The sequence below is a fragment of the Callorhinchus milii genome, unplaced genomic scaffold, assembly GCF_018977255.1.
Source record: "Callorhinchus milii isolate IMCB2004 unplaced genomic scaffold, IMCB_Cmil_1.0 Scaffold28, whole genome shotgun sequence".
NCBI classification, from domain to species: Eukaryota; Metazoa; Chordata; class Chondrichthyes; order Chimaeriformes; family Callorhinchidae; genus Callorhinchus; species Callorhinchus milii.
This window is the reverse complement of record NW_024704769.1, coordinates 3,124,997-3,144,034: the sequence shown is the minus strand read 5'-3', so window position 1 is coordinate 3,144,034 and position 19,038 is coordinate 3,124,997. Positions and strand designations below refer to the sequence as shown.

The window sequence follows — 19,038 nt, the reverse complement described above, 5'->3', positions numbered from 1 at the left end:
GCTGGACAAGCAGCGGGAAAGCTTGGCCAGACAGCGCTGGTTAGCTGGTTAGACTCCAGCAGTTACCCCAACGCACACTGTGGGCTCCCCCCCCCCACCACCCGCCCGCCCGCCCGCCCCAAGCCTTGGCTCTTTGCCAACCTGTGGAGTTCTGTAGCTCAGTGGGCGAGAGACTTGAGTTCAGTTCCCGGCAGGGCGAAACTTTGGGCAAGTTTCCTTGCTCTACGCGTCTCTGTTTCCCCAGCAAGTTGTAGGAACCCGGTTGTTAGTCGATTGGCGGATCGCTTTCCGGGGGTAATAATCCCTTCAAAAGAAAAAATAATAATAATTTGGTCACTCAGCCTACGACCGTTTGTGGGACGCTGCTGTGCGCAATTGGCTGTCGCGTTTCGCCCACAAGGTATACAGTCACTTTACAGTGTATTGTGTGAAGCGCTTTGAGACGTCTCGAAGACATGATAAGGCACTGTATCAAATGCAAGGATTATTATTATATCCGGCCCTCAGCAGCCAAAAGGTTGCCCCCCCCCCCACCGCCACCTTCCCTCCAATAGATAATAATCCTTCGAGACGTCTCAAAGCGCTGCACGGGATAAACCGTAAAGTGGAGGGACTGCGTATCGTGGGCGAAGATCATGCCATTCGGTGTCTCCTCAGGGACTTGTCCAGGGTTAGAAGCTGCTGCAGAAACCCACGGTTGGGCACAATACCTCTGTGCTGCATCACAGCCTTGATGGCTGACTCCAGGGTCATACGCTGGTGGATCATCAGATAGGCCAGGACCAGGGTGGACGATCTGCTGATTCCTACAGCACAATGGACCAGCACCTTCCCTGTAACACAGCACACGTCAGCAAGGCTTGGGTTTTTTTTTTAGATGAAAATGGAGTCCCGTAGCGTATTGGTTAGAGCGCTCACCTCGCAAGCGAGAGGACCCCCCCCGGGTTCGATCCCCGGACCGGACGGGGACGAAACCTTAGGCAAGTCCCTTTACGGCTCCGTTCACAGTAAATCGGAAACCCGGTTTGTCCGTCGATTGGCGGATGGCTTTTCCGGGGCTGATGATCCCTCTGCGGTCACTCAATCCACGGCTGTTGGTGGGGGGGAGCGCCGCTGTGCGCAGCAATTGGCTGCCGGGTTTCGCCCGCGAACATACAGCCGGTTCGCTCTACCGGACGCGGTGTGACGCGCTTCGAGACGCCTCGAAGACGGGTCAAACGGAAAGGCTTTGTCATCATTGATTGGGGGGGTCTGACTTTCACCATTGCGGTCACCCACAGAGCGGCGATGACTGACGTCGCCATCTCCTGGAGACGCGCGGACACTGCCGCCTCAAGTGAAAACCTCTCAACCCCCACACAGGAGAGGACGGAGAAAGCCTTTCGAGGGCAACGTCAGACACTCACTCATCCCACCGTCCCCCTCCCATTGCAGCCTCGAGCTATTTCTTAAACAAGCCCCACGCGCGCTCTTTGCTGTCAGTCCAGGCTGACGTCTCGCTGCAGTGCCGGGGGGGGGGGGGGGAGCACTGCATTGTTGGAGGGGCCGTTCTTTAATCATCATAATAATAGTAGTAATAGCAATCCTTATTATTACACAGCGCCTCATCACATCTTCGAGACGTCTCAAAGCGCTTCACGGGATGCACTGTAAAGTGAATTGACTGTATATTTTGTGAGCGAACCGCGGCCGCCGACTGCGCACAGCAGCGCCCCACAAACAGCCGTGGATTGAGCCACCAAATTATTAACCCCCGAAAAGCGATCCGCCAATCGACTAACAACCAGGTTCCTACTTATTGCTGGTAAACTGAGGCGCGCGCGTGTGTGTGTGTGTGTGTGTGTGTGTGTGGAGTATGGAAACTTGCCTGAGGTTTCGCCCTGACAGGGAATCGAACCCGGGTCCTCTCTCTTGCGAGGCGAGCGCTCTCACCACTGAGCTACAGGAGTGTTGGTTAAACTGAGCTCCTGATCGGGCGGACAGTGAAGGTGCCGTGATGGGATTTATCGGGATGGGGGAAGGTTGGGAGAGGTAGGGGGGAGAGGGAGGGACGGAGGGACGGAGGGAGCTGCTGTATCTTACCTCCAGAATCTCGGAGTGCCCGGTGGATGAAATCGGCTGCTGGGTAGAAGTGGACGCTCATGTCAAACAAGGGGCAGTCCTGAGCCTCGATGCCGCAGTAAGTGATGTTCAGGTCCTTGTAGAGTTCTGCTTCCCCTCTCCACTTACTGTGCACCGCGTTCAGTACGTGCGTGAGCCCCAGCTTCACCAGCTCCCGTCTGTCACTTGCTACGTCCCTGGAACGACACCCACACCCCAACAGCTTGCGTCAGCCCAGCGTCACTCCCACAGGGATTGGCTTCCCGGAGCGCTTAACGGTGGCGGAGGCCGAGCCGATGCGCGGGGGGGGGGGCAGGTTCCAGGGCGTGAAGGGATTTGTAGACGAGCGGGAGGGGCTTGTAATCGATCCGTTGGACTGAACCTCAGACGAGATGAAAGTTACTCACTGGTCTCCTATGTATAACCTCGGCCAAACTTGATCCACGTGATTGCGCGACATTTTCGCGGAGAACAGAAGCTTCTGGAGTTCGTACACGGTGCATTGTCTTTCACTGTCGTCCTCTATCATACCACGAGCGTACAGAGAGCACGTGTGGGCGTGAGCCATTTTACTGCTGAACTGTACCTACGTGTGTTTGGAGGGGGGAGTGGGGGTGGGGGGGAAAGAGAGAGAAAGTTAGCCTCCTTGTGTGGGGTGGGGTGGTGCGGGGGGAAGGCAAACGGGGTCTTTACCTTTTAGCTCCAGGGTGAACGTAAGGCAAAATATTGCGGATGAATAATAATAATAATCAATGCATTTAATACAGCGCCTTTATCGCGTCTTCGAGACGTCTCAAAACGCTTCACAGAATAGACCGTAATGTGAATTGACTGTGTGTTTCTTGGCCGAAATGTCGGTAGAAACCTGAAATAAAAATAAGGGAACACTCACACTCACTCAGCTGGTCAGGCAGCATCTATGGAGAGAGGAAAGTGAGTTAGCGCTTCAGGTCGACCGCCTTTCGTCAGAACTCAAGCTCTTTGCAGAAGGTGAACCCCCCCCCACACACACACACACACAAAATACAGTCACTAGACCTGGCAATAATTTTACCCGCAAAATACAACATCAGTCTGCTTCACAGTATATTCTGTGAAGCGCTTTGAGACGTCTCGAAGACGCGATAAGGAGCTGTGTCAAATTCAAGGATCACTATGATTGCCGTGCACAAATCTAGTGCATCCAAAACACAGTCACTACAGTGTATTCCGCGAAGCGCTTTCAGACGTGCCTTAATATTAGCGAAACAATGCAATGACTCAAAGCGGACCTCGAAGAAGAGGAGGAACGGGAAAGAGAGAGAGAGAGAGAGAGAGAGAGTGATCGAGGACCGCAACTCACTGGATTGAATTTAACGGCGCCCAAAATAACTGTACAGGGCCTACAGTCTAACGCTGAGCCTCCAATCTCTCTCCGTCTCTCTCTGTCTCTCTCTTCTCCCTCTCTCGGCCCAGCTTGATGGCATCATCTTCAAAACCACGTGGACTGACTTTACTTTGAGTGATCGATCGCCAAGCTGGCACACGCGATGTTTAGCCCTGGTGCAAACCGGAGGCTGGGACTTACAGTATCCTGCACGTTGACGTCTCCGTTCTGTGTGGCTTTACTGTGTCTGACTTGGTGAAAAATGAGACGATCTGCTATTCTTAGTCTTTTTGGTTGGTAAGAGGCTGGGCTGTGCTCTTGGGCTGGTCGGCAGTTGGCTCTCCCTTGCCTCTAGAGGATGGAATTAATTGCTAAGCTGTGATTTCGCTCTTAATGGTACAGTAATGATAATAATAATAATAATCCCTGCATTTGATACAGCGCCTTATCCCGTCTTCGAGACGTCTCAGAGCGCTTCACAGGATACACTGTAAGTGAATTGCCCGTATATTTTGCGGGTGAAACGCGGCAGCCAAAATTGTGCACAGCAGCGTCCCCAAAACAGCCGTGGGTTGATTCATTAAATTATTATTTCCTTGTTTTTTCGAAGGGATTATTACCTCCGGAAACGCGATTTCCCCGATCGACTAACAACCGGGCTCCTACTTACCGCTGGGTAAACAGGGGCGCGTGAGGGTGTGGATTAAGGAAACTTGTCCAAGGTTTCGCCCTGACCCGGGAATCGAACCTGGGTCCTCTTGCTTGCGAGGCGAGGGCTCGAACCACTGAGCTACAGGACTCAGCCTCAGGCTCTGCCACCGTTAAGCTCTCCGAGACACTGCCCCGCGTGAAAGGCGCTGCGTAAACACAAGTTGTATTATTATCAGTCCTAGTAATAATTATCATCGTTACTATCATATCATTAATGTTAGTAGTATTTATTACACCAGCGATTGATCGCTTTGCAGTGAAAGATGGGACAGTCGGCCACAAATCTAAGGAGTTAAGTATTACATTGAAGTATGACCTTGACTGACTGACTGACTGACTGACTGAGGTTGTGCTGTGTGTCTGTGAACACACTCTCACAAACCCATAAGCTCCCGTCACGCACTGCGTCCCGCACCTTTTCGAGCCAGAATTTATAGCGAGGGGAGGGAGAGAGCGAGAGAGAGAGAGAGAGAGAGAGAGCATTCTCGGATCAGGGCACGGCAGATAAAAACACATCTTAAGAATCAAGTTAACTAAACCGCTCTCGGATGAGGCAATAAAACCGAGCTCCGTGTCTGTGCCCTGTTTAAGCGGACGTTAAAAATCTCCCGCGGCACTGTTCGAAAAGAGAAAGGACTTGGCCACCCCACCCCCCGGATAAAAGTCACTCTCTTCACGGCTGTTTGTGGGGACGTTGCTGTGCGCAAATTGGCTCTCGCTCTTATTATTTTAAACGTGATTATCGTTATTATTGTTACTGCGTTCGCCTACAGAATGCACACGCACGGAAAGCTCCTGATAACTCGTCACTCCAAGGCAAACGACGAGTTATCAGGAGTGGCGAGTTAGGGATGTGTACAAATACATTAAAAAATGTGGCCGGGACATTGACAGCTCAACAACTGACTTAAGTGGCAAGTGACAAGTTAAGACAGGTTGGAGTGATCAGGATTTTACTGTAGTAACTGTAATTAACAGCAAACTCAGACAACCGTTTGAGACCTGATAATACGCTCCATTGAATGCAAGAATAATTATTATTTTATTATTAATTGATTGCCACGTTTCGCCCACAAAATACACAGTCAATCCGATGTGAAGCGCTTTGAGACGTCTCAACGACGTGATAAGGCGCTGTATCAAATGCAAAGTTTTATTATCACCACATCTAAAGATCTCAAAGTGCTTCATAAATACAAGGATTACTATTATTATTGTTATTATTATTTCAGAGTCACTACACTAGGCTTTGACGGGTTTCCGACGAGGTGATAAAGCGCCGCGTCATCTACAAGGGCTATCCGTGATAGCTCACGTAACGTTACAGTTGTTGAACATAAAATATTAAACATTAACGCCAGTTGCTGCTTCAGTCGGGCAGAGGGATTTTCCCCCCTGAAGCAATTGTGGCTGCAGTATCCCAGAACTGCCAGGTGGAGGCACTACAAACCAAGATAAAGCAAGGTTAGCATCCATTCACATGCCTCGCGTTTCACCCGTCTCTCCTCAGCCGGGCTGTGACTTTGACGAAGAGTCACCGGGAGATGCCCACAGACACCTCTTGTCCCCTCGTTTGATCTAAGATTTTTTTTCCTTACGATTCTCGCAGTGACTTCGGCTGATCTTAACGTGACTGCCATTACCGAACGCTTCCCACCCCACCACCCTCTCTCCCTCCCCGGCCCCTACAGCCAGGGTGACCGATGACCGACCGCTTCACCTCACGCCCTTAGTGTCCTCCCGTGCTTCCAGCAAGCCCTGCCTTGAGATCCCACAAGCGATTTCTTTTCCGACGCTCATCTCGTAACCCGAAAAGTTACTCGCGTCTCCATTGAACCTGTGCGCTCGTAAACAACAACAACGACGACAAATGATATTTACACGGCGCCTCTCACGTCAGGAGGACGTCCACAAGGCGCTGGACAGTCAGGGATTTGATCCTCTGGGGGTTGGGGAGACGGTGGAGCCGGGCGAGGGTGGTGGGGGGTGGTCGATGGGGTCACGGAGACTGGTGCGGGAGAGGACACGAGCTGCAGAGTTCTGGAGGAAAGAGTTGGGAAGGCCGACAAGCAGGGAGTTGGCGGAGACGTAATCAATGTTATTATTATTATTATTATTATCAGAAAGGAAAGTTGAGGACAGGAGACCGTTTACTGTTTCCCTTGTATCAAGATCCCAATTGATTCTCCCTCGAGCTTCAAAGGGGGAGTGATGTTGTGGACATAACTACAGCATCAGGGAAGCTTGAGAAATCTTGTGGCAAACAAATGAATTTCTGGCCTTGGGGGAAAATCAATTGCGTCAATAAACAGGATTATGTTTTTCAAAAATAAAATTAATTTCCTCTCTCCAACCGTGATCTGCCTTTGGGGGATTGCCACTGAATTCACAGCCGAAACTCAGCAGCAAAGAGAGAGCGGCTAGTGACAGAAAGAGCAAAAGAGAGCCACGGAAAACATCAGCTGTCACGTCCAACGGGGAACAAAAGAAAGTGCGTTACATATTTTATCATATAATAATAATAATAATAATTCATCTTTACGTTTGCAGGAGACGTTGAGACGTCTCAACGATGTGATAAGGCGCCGTGTCAAATGCAAGGATTATTATTATTATTGCTATTAGGGAGTTTGAGCTCAGAGTCCAGGCTAACACTCCAGTGCAGTGCTGGGGGGAGTACTGCTCTGTCAGAGAAGCCGTCCTTTGAATGAGGCTTTAACCGAGCTCCCTACCAGTTATGTGCCCCGTTTACGTGGTTGTTAAAGATCCTGTTGAAAATAGACGAGGGAGTTTCTGTCTCTCTCTCTCTCTCTCTCTCTCTCTCCCACTCGGTGTCCTGGCCAACAATCCCCCAGATAAAATTGGTCACTCGTTTCATGGCTGATTGTGGGTTGTTGCTGTGGGCAAATTGGCTGTCGAGTGTCGCCCACAACATACCGCACCCAGCCAAGCTGTTTGAGGTGTTTTGCATTGATAAGGTGCTATGTCGAATGCAAGAATTCTTGCTGGAGTTCACTAAGACTCCTTAATCCTCGCTTTTGGTCCAGCGCCTTTTCATGTCGGGAGGACATCGCAAAACTCTTGACAGGATTTTTTATTGTGAAGCGGAGCAGATGGAGGGACTGGATTTGCAGGTAAAACCCAGCAGCCCAGTTGCGCCCAGCCTCGTCCCTGCAAACCGCCAAGACGCTTGGAGTCCTGTAGCTCAGTGGTTTAGAGCCCTCGCCTCACACGCGAGAGGACCCGGGTTCGATTCCCAGGCAGCGAGAACACTTAGGCAAGTTTCCTTACTCCACACACACACTCACACGCACACACGCCTCTGTTTACCCAGCAGTTAGTCAATTGGCGGATCGCTTTTCCGGGGGTAATAATCCCTCCAAAACAAACAGTAATAATTTGGTCACCACCACTGTTTGTGGGGACGGACGCTGCTGTGCGCAATTGGCTGCCGGGTTTCGCCCGCGAAATGCACGAGGCACCACACTTGGCAGTACATTCTGTGAAGGGCTTTGAGGCGTCTCGAGGACGTGATAAGGCGCCGCATCAAATGCAAGGACTACTATTAACATTGAGTGAACGACAGATTTTATTTGCGGGTTAGGGAGGAAAAAAGGAAGTCAAATGCTTTCTTTGTAGTGGGGAGAAGAGGGAGTTGCAGAGCGTAAAATGCCTCGAGGCGTATAAAATTGTCGTATCCCCGAAAGTCATTCTCGTTGTGTTTATAGTAATCAGGGACTAAGTTTACTGTGTGTTGGCCAGTGATACATGGTTAAATGACAGTTTAATGAAGGCTTCACTGATAGTGTTCGAGGACTTTGGTCTCCATGAACAAGCATCGCAGGCTGAATAAAATAGCTTCCGAGCGATAAATTTCTGTTCCTACACTGGATTCCACTGGGCATTCTGCTGATTCATTTCCCTTCGTGGTTTGAATGTCAGTCCATCGCTTTGTGGTTGCGTGAATCGGAAACCACGTGATGTCTGGTCACTTGCCCCTAAACCTGTCTCGGTCCCCAAACCAAAGTCGTTTCGCTTGCGATCATGAAGGATCAGGGACTTCAGTTTGTGACCAAAAATAATAATTTGGTCACTCAATCCACGGCTGATTGTGGGACACTGCTGTGCGCAATTCAATTCACTCGACAGTATATTCTGCGAAACGGCTTTGAGATACCCAGGACGTGATACGGCGCTATATCAAAGGCCAGGATTATTATTATCATTTATTCCTGACGTGTGCCGGCTTCTGCTGATGAGAAAAAAGAAAGTGTTGCTTCGCAGCTGAGTGGCGGGTGTTTAATCTGCATTAGAGCCAGGTTGACAACCCTTTTCCGTGAAGGAACTGGCAAAGGCACTGACACTGAGCCCGAGACTGCAGGGCTGCTCATCAAAACCTTCAATGGATTTTCCACTTCACACTGTGTCGGGCTTGCGATTTAAAGCACCATCGTTCAAACAAAAAGATATAACTAGCGAGAGAGATTAGCCACAGTACCATTCGGAACAGATTTAGCTCACGAATATAATCATGCAATTCACCTGACCATTTTTCTCGAAAAAAAAAATCTGACATACTTCATTTCTGCCCATTCTCAAAGGCCGGAAATCTCTGAGGTTCATGTGTCCATCTGAGAATATCTCTACATAACAGCTGTACCTGTTAATCTCATCCTGTTTCTCTCCTGTGCCTCAATCCTATTTTTCGATGCTATAAAACACAACCGTTTTTTAATCAGTAGAAACCGGGCCCATCGTTTGTCCCCAGTCAAAACATAGAGGAATGATGATAATCTTTGGCTTTAATTGCAGTTTTTAACTGACGTTCAATATGTAGGGCACTTAGAGAGGGCATTTAGCCCATCGTGTCTTATATTGATAACAATAATAATCCTTGCATTTGATATAGCGCCTTATCATGTCTTTGCAACGTCTCAAAGCGCTTCACAGAATATATTGTAAAGTGACCAAATTATTATTATTTTTTCTCGGTCAGGGCGAAACCTTAGGAAAGTTTCCTTACTCTACACACACACACGTCTCCGTTTGCCTCGCAGTAAGTAGGAACCCGCTTGTTAGTCGATTGACGGGGTTAAATCCCTCCAAAAACAAATGTGGTCACTCAACCCACGACTGTTTGTGGGGACGCTGCTGTGCGCGATCGGCTGCCGCGTTTCGTCCACAAAATACACAGTCACCACACTTTACAGTAAATCCTGTGCTGCGCTTTGGGATGTCTCGACGACTTGATAAGGCGCTACATCAAAGGCGAGGATTATTGTTATTATTGGTATTATATCAGAGCAATCTTTCAGACGACAGGATTCGTATTGAATCCATTGCCCCAGACAAGGAGAGAGAGGCTTTAATGCATCAGCGCGAGTCTGAACAAGGGCAGAGAGATTAAGAGTCGATTGCTAAAACCTTTTCTATTCCAGCGATATTGACCCTGTCTATTCAGAAATAGGACTGTCTCGCTGCTCCAGCTCAGAGAGAGAGAGAGAGAGAGCTTGTTTCTCTGCAGTTTACAGTGTGCAGTCAAACAACTACAAGTGCCCTTAATTACAGCCCATAGGCTTCCCATTCATCCCTCGTGAAACCAACTGAAGCCCGAACCTCACAAGTGCCTCTGCCTTGGTCAACCGAGAAACCGAAGGCAAGTTACGTACATCAGCTTTGTTGGGTGCGCGCGTGTGTGTGTGTGCACACCCATGTGTATGTCGTGTGTGTGTGTGTGTGTGTGTGTGTCAGCAGTCGGGAACTCTCGATACCTTTTCAGACATGGAATCTTAGAATCTTGTCCCCCAAAACTATGGAACTCTCCCTCAATCCCTCTCTGCCTTGCCCCTTCTTTGGTGGCATCCTTCCTCTTCGACCGTGCTCACGGCCACCTCCCTCCCTCCCTCCCCCGGCTCGGTGCCAGGCTCCGCCACTGTTAAGCGCTCCGAGACGCTGGCACAGGGGAAGGGCGTCGTGTAAAAACAAGTTGTTGTTGCAAAGTTACCCCCTGTGAGATGCATTCTCTCAAGACAGAGGCCTGGGGAGGAAGGAAGCCAGTGTGCGATTGAATAACCAAATGATTAAAGGAAAGCATCACTAAGCCTTACTTAGGAACAAGCAAACACTACAGAGACTGAACAATCTCTCCAACAGATAGGCATTCTGACGCTTTGTCTTGTAATCTCTTTACAGAGTATTACATCCTGAAAGGGGTTGTGATTTGACTGAACAATTGATTTCCCCTTGGCAACTCGCTCTTGTCATCCAAATCCCCGGTGCTTTGGTTCGGAGAACAGCGCAAACTGGGACCTTCGTGGAATTATAATAAATAAAACAATAATAATCCTTGCGTGTGATATCAATCCCCCAAATAGAATTGGTCGGTCACTCACTCACTCACTCACTCACTCACTCACTCACTCACTCACTCCAACTGCCCACCGGGTCAATCCACTTTGCAGTCTGTCCTGTGAAGGACTGTGAGACGTCTCAATAACGCGAAAGGCACGATATCGAAAGCGAGGATAATTATTGCGATAATGTCCCAAAGCGCTTGGCGGGATTTCCCGTGACTGCAGACAATGCGATCAGAAGCTTTACCAAATTACACAATCCTAGAATCTCACAGCGCAGAAAGAGGCCATTCGCCCCCTCTCGCCTATGCCGGCTCTTTGAAAGACCTCCCCAATCAGTCCCACTCCCCCCTGCTCTTACTGCGGAGACTAATGCGAGAAAAAAAATGTGAGAGGATATTTTTCAAGGATTATTATTTATTATTGATAAACACTTTTCCTGCCTCTTTCCCCTTTATCCGTTCCCTTCACACGCGTGTGCAAAATACTCATGTTTATTGTTCAGCAGAACCATTTTAATATACGCCACGGAACATTCATTTTGCTTGGCGGAATAAACAGCTTCCCCAGCGAAACTCACCTCTCTTTCACCGCATGTTTTATTTAATTTCAGATTCTCTTTTATTTATTCCTTCGGTTTTTTTTTCATTATTGTGCTGTGCATTATTCATAGGCACACAGTTTATTTGATACCGGTGCTCATAACGCCCTCGTTTTATGAACTGCCGTACAATCGCTATCCCTGCAGGAATTAATCCTTTATTTTTGTCCTGATAACGAATTAGGGACTATAGTTCTCTCTCTCTCTCTCTCTCTCTCTCTCTCGCTCTTTCTCGCTTGCTCTCTCTCTCTCTCTCTCTCTCTGTGATCAAAACATAGCCAAATCCGCTTTTGATTTCCATTTTGATTCCCTTGCCAACCTCCGAAATCTTTCTGCACACGTGTGCCGAGGTTCTCAAACCCGTCAGCCTCAGTCGTGTGCGCTCTCGCCTCCCGAGTTAAACGCTTGCAGGCTCAACGCCAACAATTTACGTTTACGCGGCGCCCTTTCGCGCCAGGAGGACGTCCCGAGGCGCTGGACAGTCAGGGATTTGGACCCGAGCTGTGGGGTTGGGATCAGGAGGGCCGGAGGGCGGGGAGGGTAGAGGTATTTTTTTGGGGGTCAGAATGCAGTCATCTTTGCGGGACTGTTTGTGGGGGACGCTGCTGTGTGCGATTGGCTGCCGCGTTTCGCCCACAAAATACACAGTCACTCCACTTTACGCTGTATCCTGTGAAGCGCTTTGAGACAGCTCAACAACGTGATAAGGCGCTGTATCAAATGCAATGATTATTATTATTATTATCTTTGCCCCCCCCCCACACACACACACACATATCTACCCCCTCCCACCCCAGGCTGTTCCCCAGCCAGGATTGCCTTGGGACATCCTCCCGACGTGAAAGGCGCTGTGCCATTGCTTCGGATCATAACGCATCCTCACGCGCCGTTCCTCTGCTCTGTGTGTTAATATTCCAGAGCCCTCGCAGTCTCGGAGAGATTGAGATAAATAAGGTCGCAATGTAATTAAAAGTTCAATTCTAAGAGCTTCCGTGACGATGAACCATCGCTTCCCTGCCTTGACGCACAAAAAAAAAAGGTGCCAATTTATTCCATTTGCTCGTCTTGTCAGAGTGTGCCTGGGGTTTGATGCTTAGAACTCAGGGTGGATGCTGATAATAACGAAACTAATCCCTGTATTTGATAAGGGAGTCCTGTAGCTCAGGGGTTAGAGCCCTCGCCTCACAAGCGCGAGGACCCGGGTTCGATTCCCGGTCGGGGCGAAACCTTACTCAAGTTTCCTTACTCCATACACACACACACACGCACCGCACCACACGCCTCTGTTTACCAGCAGTAAGTAGGAACCTGGTTGTTAGTCGATTGACGGATCGCTTTTCTGGGGGGTAATAATCCCTCCAAAAGGCAATTAATAATAATTAGGTCACTCAATGACTGTTCGTGGGGACGCTGCTGTGCGCAATTGGCTGCCGTGTTTCGCCCACAAAATGCACAGTCACTCCACTTTACGGTACATCCTGTGAAGCGCTTTGAGACGTCTCGAAAACACGATGAGGCGCTGTGTCCAATGCGATGATTATTATTATTATTATAAATAAATAAATAAACGCGGGCGAGATATTGACGGCACGATGACTCAACCGGGAGTGACTAGTTAAGCCCAGGGTCGAGTTATCAGGAGTCGACAGTAATGCGAAGACGGTTATTGTGAACAATAAGCTGCGAGATAGAGAGATAGAGATAGAGAGACACGAAAAGGTCGGCTTGTCTTATCCACTCGCTGCTGTCTTGACGTGCCTGTGTGCGCACGTGCGCGCGCGTGTGTGTGTGTGTGTGCGTATCTGTCTGTGTTGGACTAGTGCCAGCGCGAGCTGTTAATTACACAGGTACCTCTTGTCTTTACAAAGCAGGTTTGGTGTCTCGCACTGACCTGCCGATCAGTCTGAAAGGGGCCCAGGGAGCCGCAGGAAACCGCTTGGTTTACCACGGAACTAGTAAATTGCCGCACTTTACATGTCGACGGGCACCGGGTGTTGTGGCAGCGCAGGGATGGCAAGCTCGCCAGCCGTCCTAAAGTAGGCAGCCACCTTACCTTCCTCAGTACAGTCGTGGCTTCTCCCTCTCAGCCTCTTCACCTTCCTCTCCCACACAACCCACACCCCCCCCCCCACCCCTCCGTGCGCGCGCGCACACGTGCGTGTTTGCGTGTGTGTGATGTTTGCGTGGGAGCAAATATGTGTGCGTGTGTGTGTGTGTCCGTGTTTTGTGTGTGTGTGTTTGTGTGTGTGTGTGCGGGTATGTGTGTCTGCCTCTTGCCTCTCAGACACAACAACAACAACAAATTGCATTTACACAGCGACTTTCACGTCGGGAGGACGTCCCAAGGTGCTGCACTCGAGCTGGAGGTGGGGGTGGGGGGGGTTGGGTTGGGTTGGGATCAGAGAGGGTGTGGAGGGTAATTACGTAAGCGGGCTGCATCCCCCAGAGAGAGAGAGAGAGAGAGAGAGAAGAGAGCGCATTCTGTTCCAACCATCTATCTCGGGGATTTCCACGCGTAGGTGGGAGGCGTGGGATTCTCAGTTGGGTTTGGAGACTCTTAAGCGAATGGTGACGGGTTTCTGCGTGCGTCAGACGCCCGGACGGCCAAGAAAAAAAAGGGTTCAGAGCTATGTTGATTCACAGACCCCCCCCCCCACCCCATCATTAGCGAACCTGATGCCTGGTAAATTTATTCCCCTGCCTTTCCCCAGCGCCTTGGGACGTCCTCCCGACGTGAAAGGTGCTCTATAAATGAAATCTTCTTGTTGTTGTTGTTTCCCGGAAGAGACACTGAGGTTATCATTGCCCGCCATGAAAAATAGCTTAACAGACACATTTCCCTTTGTACGTCTGTGTTAAAGAAACATCAGTAAATTCCTCCAGCCTCTTATCCCCCCATTTACACGACCCAGGCTCGTAAATCCAGTCTCCCATCCACTGCTCTTAACATCCTCCCGACACTTGTGAATTATTTTAAGAATTAAATAGCCCGCGATTCGCGGCAACGTAAATCTTTCGGGGCGCGAGCAAGTGATGGATGATAAAACGAGCTTACTGTTAAGTAATGCCACTTTCCTGGCTGTTTTTCCACACAGATACAGCCGACTCAGCCCTACTCGTCCCTGGCTCATATTTTAATCCAGAAGTGGAGTGCGGTGATCAGTGAGCTCGCCTCGCAAGTGAGAGGACCCGGGGTTCGATTCACGGGCGGGACGAAACCTCTGGGGTAATAATCCCTCAAACAAAAAATTCAGGTCACTCAATCCAAGACTGTTTGTGGGAGGGACACCACTGTGCGCAATTGGCTGCCGTGTTTCGCCCCCGTAAATATACAATATGCTCCAGCTAATAGATAATAGACTGTCAAGTGAATTGACTGTATATTTTGTGCCCCAAATGTCCTCTCGCTCCCCAAGGCGAGTGCTCTAACCGCTACCCCACAGGACGCCACAGGTTTATGGGGTGTGAGCCCACTAGACAGAGAGAGACGAGAGGCTGAGCCAGGTTGGCTGGTGCAGGGGCATCCTGTTTGTGTCCTGCTTTTCGAAGGGGAACGCCACACACTGACTCAGGTCCTCAGCTTCACATCAGTTGGTTACAATACAGCTACGGCTTGTGTCGCCTCCACTGGTGGCTGTTACCTCCTGACCTGGGAGGGTAGTGTCGTGCTAACAGACCCCCACAAGTCAGCTCCCCACAAGTTTCCCAGGGCACGGACAGCGGAACAGAGACACATCCTAGCGATTTTATCTGAAAGGCAGAACATTTATGTCTTGCACGGCTAAAACCACAGCTTGCACTCGATCCCCCATGTCCGTCTCAAAGCGCTTAGCGGGTTGGAAGGGGAGAGAGTGAACCTTGCAGGGTATATCTGACGTTAACTAAAAGTCCAGTCCGAGATTTTTCAAAGGGTTTTGACGGCAGAGAAGAACAGGGTGAAAGGGGAATAATGAAATAATAATAATCCTTGCATTTGATACTGTGCCTAATCATGTCCTCGAGATGCCTCAAAGCACTTCACAGGATACAGGGTAAAGTGAATTGACTGTATATTTGTGGGCAGATATATAGTGTCTATCAAATGTCTATTGCACACAAAATACACAGTTAATTCACTTTACAGTATGTCCTGGGAAGCGCTTTGAGACGTCTCGAAGATGCGATAAGGCCCTACATCAAATGCAAGGATTATTATTATTATTATTATTATTATTCATCCATTCCGCTTCTGTGACTATTTCCACATCCTTCCCCAACGCTGCTCAGAAGTTTTCTATAGATCGAACACACATTTCCCCCTCCCTCCCTCCCTCCCTTGACCAAGGTTAATGACAATGCCTATCTGCCCCCAGCAAACAGAAATAATCCTTTGCTTATTTAATTCAATGCTTTCGCTTGAGCAAAAGGTATAAGCAGGTTTGCAACAGCAAATTGCCACAGCCAGAGATAAGATACTTCTAAAAGAGATGCCAATTGCTGAAATTATTTGAGATCACTGAGCAGATTAAAGACAGAGATGGAGTGAGATCAGCCTCTGAAATCGCTCGAGTATTGTGTATTGTTCGACCTCTGGGTAACTGTGGAAATTTACAATTTGTCACTTTATTCATATCGACCTTTCCGCTCCCTCTGCTCAGCCTGTTCCACCTCCCCTGCCCGGCCTGTCCCACCATCAGCCTCTCTGCCCCCACCCTTCAGAACTCCATCCCAAGGTCCCTTTGCCTCGCTGCAAAGCACATGTCAAGACAGAGATGTGTTATATCGAATGCAATGATAATAATAATAATAATAATAATCTTGCATTTGATATGGCACCTTATCATGACTTCGAGATGTGTCAAAGCGCTTCACAGAACATACAGCAGCGTCCCACAAACAGTCGTGGATTAAGCGACCACATTTTTCTAATATCATACTAACGCAAGGATTATTAATGTTATAAAATCGCTCAGACATCCTCCTGACGTGAAAGACCTGATACAAAATGGAAGCATTTTAAAAACGATTCTTAAATCCTTTTATATTCCATCACAGCTGGGAGCCAAGTGTCGACTTAGCGGATAAAACAGAGTATCCCTTAAAGTGCAGAGAGACGGAAGAGAATCTTACGCCAGGTAAGGAAGGACTTGCCGTTTAATCATATTACATTTCGCCCACAAAACATACAGTCACTTTATTTTACAGTATATTCTGTGAAGCGCTTTCGAACGTCTCAAAGATGTGATAAGGCGCTGTTTCAAATGCAAGGATTATTATTATTATTATTATTATTATTATTATCAACTCCTGCTAAATGGTCAAGTGAATGAAATCCAGATTTATTTTTGCTCAGGCGAGCTTTGGCTTTATTGAGTTAATGCACTTAATTTCACCCTTCAAGATCCCTTCACAGAAAGTGCACCGCACTTACCAGCATTTAGACCGTAAGGTGTCATTTCTGAAATGATTATGAACACTTTGCCTTATTGGCTGGCTGGCCTGCATCTCCGCTATTCGATTAAGCCACTTCAAGCTGATTGTTAGTCCACTTAGGGTCTAATTGAATTCTCTGCTTTAAATAGAAACATAGGAACAGGTGGAGGCCATTCATACCCTCGAGCCTGTTCCGCCATTCTATTAGATCAAAAGGCGTTTCATAAATGGCATAATAAGAGAGTGCCACATAAGAGACTTGTAAGCAAAATAGAAGCCCACGGTATTAAAGGGACAGTGGCAGCGGATACAGAACCGGCTGAGACAGAGACAGAGAGCGGAGAGTGGGGGTGAACGGCTGTTTTTCTGACTGGAGGGAAGTGTGCAGTGGTGTCCCCCCGGGGTCGGTATTGGGGCCACTGCTGTTTCTGATCTGTATAAATAACCTGGACTTGGGTATAGGGAGGACAATTTCCAAGTCTGCAGATGATACTAAGCTGGGAAGAGTAGTAAACAGTGAGGAGGATAGTAGCAGACTGCAAACGGACATGGACAGACTGGTAACATGGGCAGACGCGGGGCAGATGAAGTTTAATGTGATGCATTTGGGGAGGAAGAATGAGGAGAGGCAATATAAGTTGATGGTACAATCTTAAAAGGGCTGAAGGAACAGAGAGACCTGGGGGTAATATAAGTAAATCTTTGGCAGGACAGGAAGAGAAAGCTGTTAAAAAAGCAACGGGTCACTTGGCTTTATAAATAGGGGCATAGAATACACAAGTCAGGAAGTTATAATGAACCTTTATATAAAACACTGGTTAGACCTCAGTTAGAGACTCAGTTCTGGGCCCCACACTTTAGGAAGGATGTCAAGGCATTGGAGAGGGAGCAAAGGAGATTTGCCAGGATGGCACCAGGAATGAGGGACCTCGGTGATCAGGAGAGGCCGGAGAAGTTCAGATTATTCTCCTTGGAGCAGAGAAGGTTAAGAGGAGACTTAATAGAAGTTTTCAGGATTATGAGGGGATTCGATAGGGCGATCAAGGAGAAACTATTCCCACTGGCGGGCGGGTCGGTAACCCGAGGACACCGGTTTAAAATAGCTGTTAAAAGAAACAGAGGGGAGGGGAGGAGAAATGTTTTCACACAGCGAGTTGTTGGGATCTGGAATGCATTGCCTGAAAGACTGGTGGGGACCGATTCACTAACAACTTTTAGAGAGAAGTAGATAACTATTTAGGGAGGACAAGTTTGCAGGGCTTTGGGGAGAGAGCGGGGGAGTGGGGTTGATCAGGTCTATGGGGAGAGAGTGGAGGGAGAGGGGTTGATCAGGGCTATGGGGAGAGAGCGGGGGAGTGGGGTTGATCAGGGCTATGGGGAGAGAGTGGGGGAGTGGGGTTGATCAGGGCTATGGGGAGAGAGTGGGGGAGTGGGGTTGATCAGGGCTATGGGGAGAAAGTGGGGGAGTGGGGTTGATCAGGGCTATGGGGAGAGAGGGGGGAGTGGGGTTGATCAGGGCTATGGGGAGAGAGCGGGGGAGTGGGGTTGATCAGGGCTATGGGGAGAGAGTGGGGGAGTGGGGTTGATTTGGAAGCTCTTTTCAAAGAGCCGACACAGATACAATGGGCCGAATGGCCTCCTTCTGTGCTGTATAATCCTATGATTCTATGATCATGGCTGATTTGTACCTCAACTCCAATTTCTCGCCCTTTGCCCTGTATCCTTTTGATACCCCGACCTAACAAACATCTATCCACCTCAGTCTTACCAATGGGAATGGATCCACAGCCTTTTGAGGGAGGGAGAGAGGGAGAGAGTTCCAGATTTCCACTTTTCCGGCAGTAATAATCGCTCAGAAAGAAAACCGGGTCACGTTTTTCGTCCACAGTATACACAGTCACCACACTTTTGCAGTATATTCTAAAGACGTCTCCTCGACACGATAAGACGTGATGTTAAATGCAAGAAATATTATCATTATCATCCCTGTTATCAGGGAAATAAAGGATTAGCATGTATTCAGAACAGCAGGCTTGACGCGTGCTTTTCTTTGTACTGAACCTCTCCCTCTCCCTCTCCATCTCTCTCTCTCTCTCTCGCTTGGCACTCCGCGTCATGGCTTGCGAAGCACAATCAAGCCATTTGTCTTGTTTTTAATTAGCCGAGCAATTTTTAATTCAAGCTATCTTTTCCCCATCAAGAAGCATTATTCCGTTACAATAAGGTGTGCGATGGGAGCCATTGTGGTCAAATCTCCCTTTGAGGAGCTGCAAGGGCAAAATCATCTACAGATGCTGGAACACAAAACAGTTATAATCAAACGCTGCTTTCAAACACCTATAACCTTCTCCCCCCCCCCACCACCCGCGCGCCCCCACCCCACTCACTCCCCCCCACCCACCCCTCCATTGAAAGAGGTTTTAATCAAACCTCTTTCAATGGAGGTTTGATTGAAATAATGGAATGAGTCATATGTATCTTTGTCTCCCACTGTG

At 48.8% G+C, this 19,038-nt stretch overlaps 1 protein-coding gene across 3 annotated transcripts; it reads right to left on the bottom strand.

Moving 5' to 3' along the window:
- Positions 1-582: 582 nt before the first annotated feature.
- LOC103188997 (dual specificity phosphatase 26) lies at positions 583-8,866 on the bottom strand. Of its 3 annotated transcripts, none has more exons than XM_007909227.2 (5): positions 8,756-8,866; positions 3,668-3,817; positions 2,508-2,686; positions 2,083-2,297; positions 583-833 (listed from the first exon to the last, which is right to left on the bottom strand). In XM_007909227.2, exons 1-5 carry the CDS (start codon positions 8,798-8,800, stop codon positions 634-636), a joined length of 789 nt encoding a protein of 262 aa, XP_007907418.2. In that variant the 5' UTR covers positions 8,801-8,866; the 3' UTR covers positions 583-633. The 3 variants fall into 3 exon arrangements, with proteins under 3 accessions (XP_007907418.2, XP_007907419.1, XP_007907420.1); XM_007909228.2 differs by lacking the exon at positions 8,756-8,866 and adding an exon at positions 2,993-3,017 and having other exon boundaries at positions 3,668-3,715; XM_007909229.2 differs by lacking the exons at positions 3,668-3,817; positions 8,756-8,866 and adding an exon at positions 3,443-3,485.
- Positions 8,867-19,038: the final 10,172 nt, after the last annotated feature.